The 10,615-nt window shown below is 33.1% G+C and overlaps 1 protein-coding gene across 1 annotated transcript; it reads left to right on the forward strand.

Annotated features, from left to right (window-relative positions):
* The first annotated feature begins 7,788 nt into the window (after positions 1-7,788).
* LOC129974958 (uncharacterized) lies at positions 7,789-9,447 on the forward strand. The gene is made up of 2 exons (XM_056087778.1): positions 7,789-8,293; positions 8,564-9,447. Exons 1-2 carry the CDS (start codon positions 7,789-7,791, stop codon positions 9,445-9,447), a joined length of 1,389 nt encoding a protein of 462 aa, XP_055943753.1.
* The last annotated feature ends 1,168 nt before the right edge of the window (positions 9,448-10,615 follow it).

Below are 10,615 nucleotides of genomic sequence, written 5' to 3' on the forward strand. Positions count from 1 at the left end.
TATTTGAATGAATGAAATTAGTTTGGTGTGGATGAAGGAAGACATTACGTAAAAAGAGCAATTTTATATAAAAATAAGGAAAGAATTTAGGAGACAAGGAATTATTAGTTATTGTTAATTTTCGATATGGAGGCAATTAATCCTAAAGGTACAAAACATGGCATAAAGTCAGATGTTTTGTAACTGTTTATTGATCACTACAATGTTGCCATCCATAAGTAATATATCTCATGAATAGGAATTATCGGCGTATGACTCTGCGTTTTAATGTGCAGATTGTAAACGCTCGATACATAAAATAAACATTTCTTATTTTAGGATATTACGACCAACGATTTAAAGTATTTTAAAGAAATTAAAATAAAAACACAAACTACGTCAAATCCAAGCAACGGCGAGCATCTCACTCGTTCTATTTATTTTTTACAATATCAATCTCGTTGCCAGATGCAACAGCAGAAAAATAGTTTTATTTAACACAAAAATAATATATAAAATATTTTTGATGCAATTACTTTAAAAACAAACATGAACAGTTATAACAATTAAACAAATACAAAACATTAATAATTATTTATAATATTTAGTTACGTGTGAACCACAATAACTTGCGATGATGAGTTGCGTTACTCACAATCTGTTCCTACATCACTCCCTTGCCAGTAACGAAGTTACGCTAATTAGAAAAAAAAATGAAAATGACATTTAAATTTAATATGAATATAATGCACTAGAACAACATTTTATGCATCGTCTGTAAAACGCACAGGTCGTTTTATTTTCCTTCCACAACGTGTTTGTGTGGTTAAAGCAGGCAGTTTCTCGTCCTTTATTGAATCACTTAATGCATTCTTATGTTGCATCCTTTCAGTTGAGTCACTTCTTTTGGGTTCACAAGATGCAGGACTGTTAACAGTTGATGGCAATGGAGCATCAGAAGTGTCAAAATGTGTTAACTTATAGGCTGGTTTAATTCGATCAATAGAAATATTTACATGTTCACCTTTGATTAATAACGTGAAAAATTTTTGCGTTCGTTGTAATACTAAAAATGGTCCTTCATATGGCGGTTCTAAGGGTTTTTTTACGCGATCAATCCTAAGAAATACGTGATTAGTTGTATTTAAATCTTGTGGAACAAAAATGTGTTGTTTACATTTTTGCTTGGGTATTCTTGGTTTTACTAACTGCATCTGTTTTCGCAGATTATCAACAAAAGAATCTGTAATGGACACAGTTTTCGAATCTTCAAAAAACTCACCAGGTAATTTGATAGATTTACCAAATACCATTTCGGCTATTGTAAAACTACAATCGTCTCGAAGAGAAGCTCGTAAACCCATGAGAACCGTAGGCAACGACTCAGTCCATCGAATACAGTTGTGGCATCTAATGGCTGCTTTTAGCGTGCGATGTAGGCGTTCTATCTTTCCATTGCTTTGGGGATGATAAGACGTCGTATGCCGTAATTTTACACCACAAATGATTGCTAATTTTTTGAATAATTCTGAAGTAAACTGAGTTCCTCGATCCGTAACCACGAGAGAAGGTACTCCAAATCGTGTTATCCAGCATTCGTAAAAAGCTTGTGCAACAACTTCAGCAGTGATCTGTCGTAAAGGAACCACTTCCATCCAAGATGTGTGTCTATCGATGCATGTCAAACAATAGATGTATCCATCCGATGGAGAATACGGCCCAATCAAATCAATATGAATTACACTAAAACGATCATCAGGCGGTTTAAAAGTTCCAAATTCGGACTTTGTATGCCGCGAAATTTTATTTTTTTGGCAATGGAGACATGCTCGTGTCCAGTTACGAACTTCCTGTTTCAGTGAAGACCAAATGAATCGTGATGACATTTCTTTAACTGTTGTACGAATTCCAGGGTGAGATAAACAATGGATTTGTTGAAACATCCGCATACGGAAAGGCTTTGGAATAAAAGGTCTAACCTTTGATGTAGATGTGTCGCACCATAAAGATTTTCCGGATGGAAGTTGACACTGCTTAAATATCAAGGATTTACTGTAAAGTCGCAGTTGTTTCAGTTCGTCATCATCAGTTTGGGCTTCAGCAATTTGATCATAGTCTATAGTTGGCAGGTTAACATTAGCAATTCTCGATAATGTATCTGCGACAATATTTTCCTGACCCTTTACATGACATATATTTGTGGTAAATTGAGAAATATACTGTAAATGTCTCAACTGTCTTGGCGACGCTTTGTCGTTCTTTTGCTTAAAAGCAAAAACTAAAGGTTTATGATCAGTGAAGATTTGGAAATCTCTACCTTCCAAATAATGCTTAAAATGTTTTACGGACAAATAAATAGCCAAAAGTTCACGATCGTACGTCGAATAATTGGTTTGTGCCTCATTTAACTTTTTTGAAAAAAATGCGATAGGTTTCAACCCATCAGGTTCGTGTTGTTGCAAAACTGCTCCTATAGCCAAATCCGATGCGTCTGTGTGAAGAGACAGAGGATAATCGGAATTTGGATATGTCAACATTGCAACTTCTGCTATATCCATTTTGCATTTTTCAAATAATTTTACAGTTGCCTCACTCCAAGGCACTTTTCTCTGATCTTTCTTTTTGGCACCTTTTAAAAATTCATGAAGAGGGGCTTGAGTTGCCGCAGCATTTTTTATGTATGGACGATAGAAGTTTAGCATACCTAAAAATGTACGCAATTTTTGAAGGGTGTTTGGCAATGGATACTCTAATATGGCCTTTACTTTTTCAGGCAGAGGCCTTGATCCTTTAGCCGAAATTTTATAGCCCAAAAATTCTAGTGAATCAACTCCGAAAACTGATTTGCTGACATTTATGCGAAGGCCGTAATCATTTAAGCGTTGAAAAACAATTTTGAGATGTGAGCGATGTTCTTCTGCACTAGAAGAGGCAATCAATACATCATCTAAATAAGGGAACACAAAGTCTAAATTTCGAAATACTTCGTGAATAAATCTTTGGAATGTTGCCGGAGCATTCCGCAAACCAAAACTCATTCTGTTAAATTCGTAAAGTCCAAACGGAGTAATAATAGCCGTTTTTTTCTTGTCCTCCTCTGCAACAGGAATATGAAAATAGGCCTTAAAAAGGTCAATTTTAGAAAATATGACTTTGTTTGGCAAAATGTGCTGAAAATCTTCGAGTCTAGGAATTGGATATCTATCTGGGAGTGTTTGGTCATTCAACCTTCTGTAGTCCCCGCATGGTCGGAAAGATCCATCTTTCTTCGAGACCATATGCAGTGGACTGGCCCACTCTGATTTAGATGGACGAATAATATTATTGTCCAGCATAAACTTAAATTCCTGTTTGGCAGTTTCTAATTTCTTCGGATCTAATCGCCTTGCTTTAGAGTACACTGGTGGTCCCCTAGTTTCTATGTGGTGTTTTATAGTATGCTTTACATCAGAAATAAAAAAATTAGGTTTTGTAATAGATGGGTACAAATACAATAAATCTGAATATTTACAGGCACTGTACATTGTATTTACACTGACGTTTAAGGCAGGTGCAACTTTACCTGGAGTAGAGAGGTTAGTTATTCCATCAATTAATGCTTTATTCTTAACGTCAACTAACAAATGGAAACGATTTAGGAAATCTGCTCCTAAAATTGGATGTTTGATATTTGCTATGACAAAAGGCCATTGGAATTCACGACGTAATCCCAAATCAAGGGTTAATACTTTCGTTCCATATGTTTCAATTTCAGTTCCATTTGCAGCATATAATTTATAATCACTAGTTGAAATTTGTTTTGCGGTATTGGGAATAATGCTAACATCAGCTCCACTGTCCACAAGAAAACGCAAACCCGTTGTTTTGTCAAAGACAAATAGACGGTATTTACGGCAATCGTGATTTACTTCCGCAGCAGAACTCGCCGTTAAGTCTGCTGCTGATGCTAGTTTTCCGAATTTGCATTTTTCCACTCGCAAGGTTTCTTGCATTTATCGGGATGACATTTTGCTCCAAATTTATAATGATAAAAACAGTACTTACCAGCAGGATTAAATCGTTTACGAGACGCGCTGCGCCCCCGACTGTTTTGATTAGCAGCTCTGCTCCTTGAACGACTGCGTTCAAGTTGTAAGCGGTTGATTTTACGCTCTAAAGAAACAATCTGCGAACGTAAACTATTTATTTCACTATCCTGCTGTATATCATCTCTAGATGTAGCATATATTTCCCGATTCGGATGCATTTCTACAATACGGTCAGCCATTTCGGCAAGTTTCCGGATATCTTCATTGCTGACGATTAGGATATTTCGGATGGAATTCGGCATTTTTTGAAGAAATAGAGTTTTCAACACATTATCCGAAATCCCATCTGTCGCCAAACTACGCATTTTTTGAAGTAGTTGAGTTGGCCGTAAATCGCCTAACTCCATTTCTGACACGAGCCGCTGAATACGTCTATTTTCGCTTTCTTTAAAGGTATTCAGCAATCTCTAATTCGCAGCGGTATATTTATTTTCATTAGCATCAGTGACTATATCCCATAAATTTTCAACAAATCTTGGTTCCATCTGCGCAATTAAATAATGAAATTTTGTTTCCTCTGATTTAATACCACTAATGGAAAATTGCGCCTCCACTTGGTAAAACCAAATTTCTGGCTTTTCTGTCCAAAATGGAGGAATTTTTACACTAACCTTGGCTACTTCACCATTAGATGCTGTAACCACTGCACTTAGTTTCGGTTCGTCTTTTTCGCTGGTCGCCATTGCAGTTCTGTTTCCGGGTTGCGTGTTCATATCACGTCCGGGTCACCACTTTATCGGCGTATGACTCTGCGTTTTAATGTGCAGATTTTAAACGCTCGATACATAAAATAAACATTTCTTATTTTAGGATATTACGACCAACGATTTAAAGTATTTTAAAGAAATTAAAATAAAAACACAAACTACGTCAAATCCAAGCAACGGCGAGCATCTCACTCGTTTCTATTTATTTTTTACAATATCAATCTCGTTGCCAGATGCAACAGCAGAAAAATAGTTTTATTTAACACAAAAATAATATATAAAATATTTTTGATGCAATTACTTTAAAAACAAACATGAACAGTTATAACAATTAAACAAATACAAAACATTAATAATTATTTATAATATTTAGTTACGTGTGAACCACAATAACTTGCGATGATGAGTTGCGTTACTCACAATCTGTTCACACAATTTAATGAGTTGCGTTAATCACAATTTAAATGACATTGTCAGCAGTTTCAATAGCTGACATCAAGTCCTCTAATATCATATCTGTCAGAATTTTAATTTTCGTTAGTAATTTACATTTTCGTATATTTGTAGGAATAACTGATTTCAATTTATAATACTTATAAGCTTCAAAAAAATCTTGATACCGGGTTTACACTCGGCCAGTTGGTAGATAAGATGGTAGCTCATGCTTAGAAAGGCTGAAAAATGCTGTTCAGTCAATGGCAAGTAATAGACCTAATTGTCCCAACGGGAAACAAAATGCCGCTGTATTGCATTTTGTTCTTACTGTTCATGTGTTTGTAGAATTTGGTGTTTTTTCTGGCGTGAAAAAATTAATCACTTTTCATAGAATAATTCCGACATTTTTTGCTCTTTGTTCTTTCTGATGCGAGTTTTTTTTTTTTTCATTTTATTTGCCATTTTTTTCTATAGTTTTCCAAATTTAAGTATGTTAACCTTTCTTTTTATTTTACCATGTTCCTTTGTGTAAATATCCATCATTTTAATACGATACGCAGTGAAAACGTAAAATTCAGGGACGCCAAAACGGCAATTTATAGCCAAGTATGGAATGCCTGAATCTATCTTAAGAAATTGTGGCAAACATAAATCAGTACCTTTCTGCACGTGTGCTGTCTACTGGCAGAGTGCACACCCACCTTAAGAAAGTCTTTCTATTGGACAATTGTAAAATCAAGTGGGGTTGTCAAATCTCATTCCCACTTCTTTGCATATATTCCTGAAAATCTTTACCTTATCTATTACATTCAATTAATCTTTAATCTGTTATTTTAATTTATTACGTTTCAAAACTGAATATGTATTATAAACGAGTCCAGTAACACAAAACAAACAAAGAGCTGGACTTTTTTACATAAACAAAGGCAAACAAAAATTAATGTAAATGTTGAAATTTCGGCATCTTTTCTAAGCAACGATCCATTTAAAGATTATACTACATCTTGGGATTGAATGATCATTAATATTTGTAAAGACATTTATATTTTGGATATATATTTTTCCGTTATATGTTGCTGTTGTTTTGCGAAAGAAATACTAACTCTAACGTCAATTTCCTAATGTCTTTATTAAATGGATTATCGAATGGCACAAGAAGATGGAAAAAAGGCAGTTAAATATATTTAAAGAATTATTGAAATTTGTAATTTCTATATTGGCAACCAATAAATTTCTTTTCATTTCTGAAACACACATTTCGTTGTTTGTATTCCGTCAATAGCTATAAAGCAATATTCATAAGTTTTCCTATTTTTAATAATTACCACCTTTATTTAATCTTCCGAAATAGATTTAACACCGAAACTTAAAGTAATTTACAATTCATTACTTCTTTTAATTTTTAATTAGTTTTAAGAATATAATTTTCTTTTTTGAAAATCACTATCAATAGGATCGATAAGCTGTATCGGCCAGACTTAAAATTAGTTTCTGTTTCTCACCAAGTACATCAAAATTCTACCAACCGTCCCAAAACTGACTAAAAGTCACGGTTAGCTACTAAAAATATTAACAAACGGCTTTTAAGGGTGCAATAGATTATATTTGGTGTGAAATCCTCCCAAAATTATTCAATTTTGGCAACCAAATATTAATTTTAAGTCTTGCCACTGTTGTATCTTTTATAAATGATGATTCTTGTTAATTAATTAAATTTACTGTCAAATATAAGAGATAATTAACGGCTTAGAAAATAGGATCTATTTTACTTTCACAGTAACTACCGAAATTGAAAAAAAAAAATTGATTAAAATATTTTAATTTGCGGTACGACCGAAGTTTAACCCTCTGCTTGGCGCAATTTTCAAAAATCGCCAACAACGGTCTTGCGCTGTATTTTGTGAGATGTTCAAAAGGGAGGGAACATATGTCCAATCATAGCGCATAATAAAAGCGAAAGATAATAGGTTTGCCAGTCTGGAGGTAGCCAGTTTTGGCGCGTTATCCCAACTTGAAGGGGGTTAAACTCCGGTTCACCCTAGTTTGCTCATTAATATCGCCAATGATGCAAGTAGCCAGTGCTCAAAAACATGATGATTTCCATAGTAATAATGCAGTGAAATAGTCACCAAAGAATTGTCAGAAAAGAGGATAGCAGCCTTTGTTATTATATATCCTGTACTATTCATTTTCAAGTTAAATTGTTAGAACTACTATGTTTAATTGTTTGGGTTACCACATCAGCGAAAAACTCAAAAAGTACATTAAAGTAGATTTCAAGGAATAGATTTGATATAGATCATCTTGGGGGTTATTATATTTCTGGCGATTGTTTTGTAGCCAAACCAAACAGCATATCCCTAACAACGGTTAGCGAAGGCAATTCTGGGTTAAGAGATGCTTTTTTTTTTTTTGTTCTGTGAAAAGGGTTGAAAATGAAATTTTCCGAATTGCCACATTTTACGAATAATCGGTAGGAAAAAAAGTTTTTGTTTGGTAACCGTATTATAATGCATATATATCAGATTTTGACTAAAAATGTCAAATAAATTCTTTTTACTTTTTAGATAGAAGATAAAATGGTTGTCCAGGAAAACATAGAAGACCAAGAAGTAACCAGAAAAGCACCAAAATACCCAATAACTCTACATATATCTGAAGGCAATAAACTTAGTCGTCTAGCACAGTATGAAAAAGCTATATCTTGTTTCGATGCAGGTCTCAAGATTCAGCCAAACAATATCAGATGCCTTTTAGGAAAAACAAAATGCTTAATGAAACTCTGCAAATATGAAGAAGCAAAGCAAATTGCAGAAGAAATAATAAAACTTCAACCAAGGTGCGCTGAAGCATATACTTTACTGGGAAATACAGAGTTTACAAAAGGAAATTTCGAAGATGGCTACATTGCTTTTTCTTCAGGTTACCGTAAAAGACCCTATTCTTTGGATTTAAGACTTGGGTATCAAATGTGCAAAAAAGCCTTAAATAATTCTCACGATTCTGATGTTCCAATAGCTCTAGACCACACTGATGTGAAAGAAGTAAAGAATATTCTTCAAAACAAATGCAAAAGACAAAACAGTGAAACTCGGCGAACTTTCAATAGAAAAAGAATGTACAACAAAGACATGCAACTTATTAAATCTCTTTTGTGTGACAAAGATTTCAGTTCAATAACGCCAGTGTGTGAAGATTTGTTTGAATATTTGAAAGACAGAAAAGAATTTTGGCGAACGCATGATCCTTGCTTAAAGAAAACACCAGTGACGACTGACCATGAAAAGATAGATGTTCAAAAGCTACTGGAATTTTTATCAAATAAATGTGCTTTGGCAGAAAAATGTTTTTCAGAAGATGATAATGAAACATGTAAAGATATTTGCCATGAAATAATAGATATAATGGATAAATCATTCGATTACTTTACCATAGAAAGTTTAAAAATAAAAGCAGATGCTCTACATTTCTTGGGTCTTGCTTACATGCTTGGTAATAATACTTCATCTGCCTTGAAATACCATAAGCTGCAATTAAAAATTGCTGAAGACTGCAGTGCAGCTGATTTGAAAAAAAGAAGTTTTTATGATATAGGAGAAGATTTCTTGAGGTCCGGTAATTATGAACAAGCATTGACATCTTTTAGGCAATGTATGGAATTTGTTGAAGCAAAACATGAAGAAGCAATAGTTTTGTACAAGATTGCCGATTGTGAACTCTATTTGGAGAATCTGAAGAATGCCACTAAAAATGGAAGGAATTCGCTCAGTATTGCTACCTCCTGTCATGACGACAGGCTTCAGTGCGACACTACAATGCTTTTGGCTGAAATTGCGTTGAGAAAGAAAAATATGAAAGATGCAAAGAATCTTTATGCGGAAGCTTTAGCTGTTGCTGAAGAAAGTAAAGACTCCAGACTGGATCGAATCAAAGATCTGATTAATATGTTTCATGAAAAGTTAGACGATCGGTGCCGAGAAGAAAGTATTCTCAGTTTTGCGAACAAAATGGAAGAGAGTAGAAGCAGTCTGAGGAGAATGATTTACATTGGATCCATAAAAAGCAAAGAAAAATATAATTCAAGACATTGTAATAAACCATCGCATTTACAGGCCGAAGAATCGACCAAAATAAAGCAGTTGGATACAGATAGCATCTCTAGTGAATCCAGCAACCAATATATAGATTTAAATACCAAAAATGTAAGAAATAATTCCAACACATATGAAGGAAGCTGAAGAAACAATAGCATTTAGAATTTTCTTTTATGCTCTTTATTTAATTTTAATAATAGGATTTACCCTACCATAGATATTTTATTATGTTGATATTAAACTAACTGCATATATATTTAGGCATTTTATAGGAAATAGCTTTATTATGTATATATGTATAATAAAATGTTGCACAATTTTATAAATACGCTTGGTAAATTCAATAATTACTTATTTACTTAGCTACTAGCTTCCTTCTAATGTAAAAATAATTATTTAACTAAAACTTTTTTAATACATTAGGGTTTGAAAACGGATTAAAAAGTATAAGATAATACTTTTTAAGATAATATTCATACAGATTTACAACACCAAATATATTCCTGATCCCATATAGATTGTTCAGAAAATTTGCAATTATGAATTTTAAAAACACTCTATAATACATTTTTATGGCCATCTGTAAGGGTATAGGAGGAATTATTTTTTAGTTTTCAGTTTGTATCAAAAACGTGGTATATTAAAATTTTTTATTGAAATAACTATTATTTGTATCCGTGAAATTTTTCAATCGATTTTAAACTAGCTTTCCGATAACAAAAATTGTTCCAAACTGAGAAGAAAATGAGCTAATATAACATTGTCTTCCATTTTTGAGTTAAATTAAAAATTTCAAATATCCAATTCATCAGAAATTTAGTTTAAAATCGATTGCAAACTTCGTAGATAACAGACAGACGGATATGAAAGCTAGTTATTAAAAACGTGTTAAAAATTGTTCTTATTAAATAATATTTGCATCGAAAGATGGTTCTTAACTATTTTGAGAAACTTACTCACAATGAAAGATTTTATTAATATACATACTTTGTAGTTTTGTGATATATAGTGTCAAAAATTGCAATTTTTAGTGATGGCTGTTTTTTAAATGAAAAATTTATAAAGTGAGAGGTTAAATACATTTCTAACAGTACAAAAAGACCAGTTGGAATTTCTTATATTGTATGATATATTCAGAATATTGAACAGCGCCATACGAGGTAAACACATCCAGTTTTTCCTTACATTTTTACAAAATTTTAAAAATAGAATCAAACGAATATTCTGTCTTGCAAGTTAGTACAACACTAATGAACGTAATTCTGACGTCAATTCTTGGAGATATATGTATACATTTTTAAATCCTTTGTTT

Source organism: Argiope bruennichi, chromosome 1, assembly GCF_947563725.1.
Source record: "Argiope bruennichi chromosome 1, qqArgBrue1.1, whole genome shotgun sequence".
Taxonomy (NCBI): Eukaryota; Metazoa; Arthropoda; class Arachnida; order Araneae; family Araneidae; genus Argiope; species Argiope bruennichi.

What these genes read in the sequence shown, in the direction of transcription:
- LOC129974958 (XM_056087778.1), top strand. Translation starts at nt 7,789, where the DNA reads ATGGTTGTCCAGGAAAACATAGAAGACCAAGAAGTAACCAGAAAAGCA. An exon ending in CAAATGCAAAAGACAAAACA is followed by an intron (nt 8,294 to 8,563) that starts GTGAAACTCGGC and finishes AATGTTTTTCAG; the next exon opens with AAGATGATAATGAAACATGT.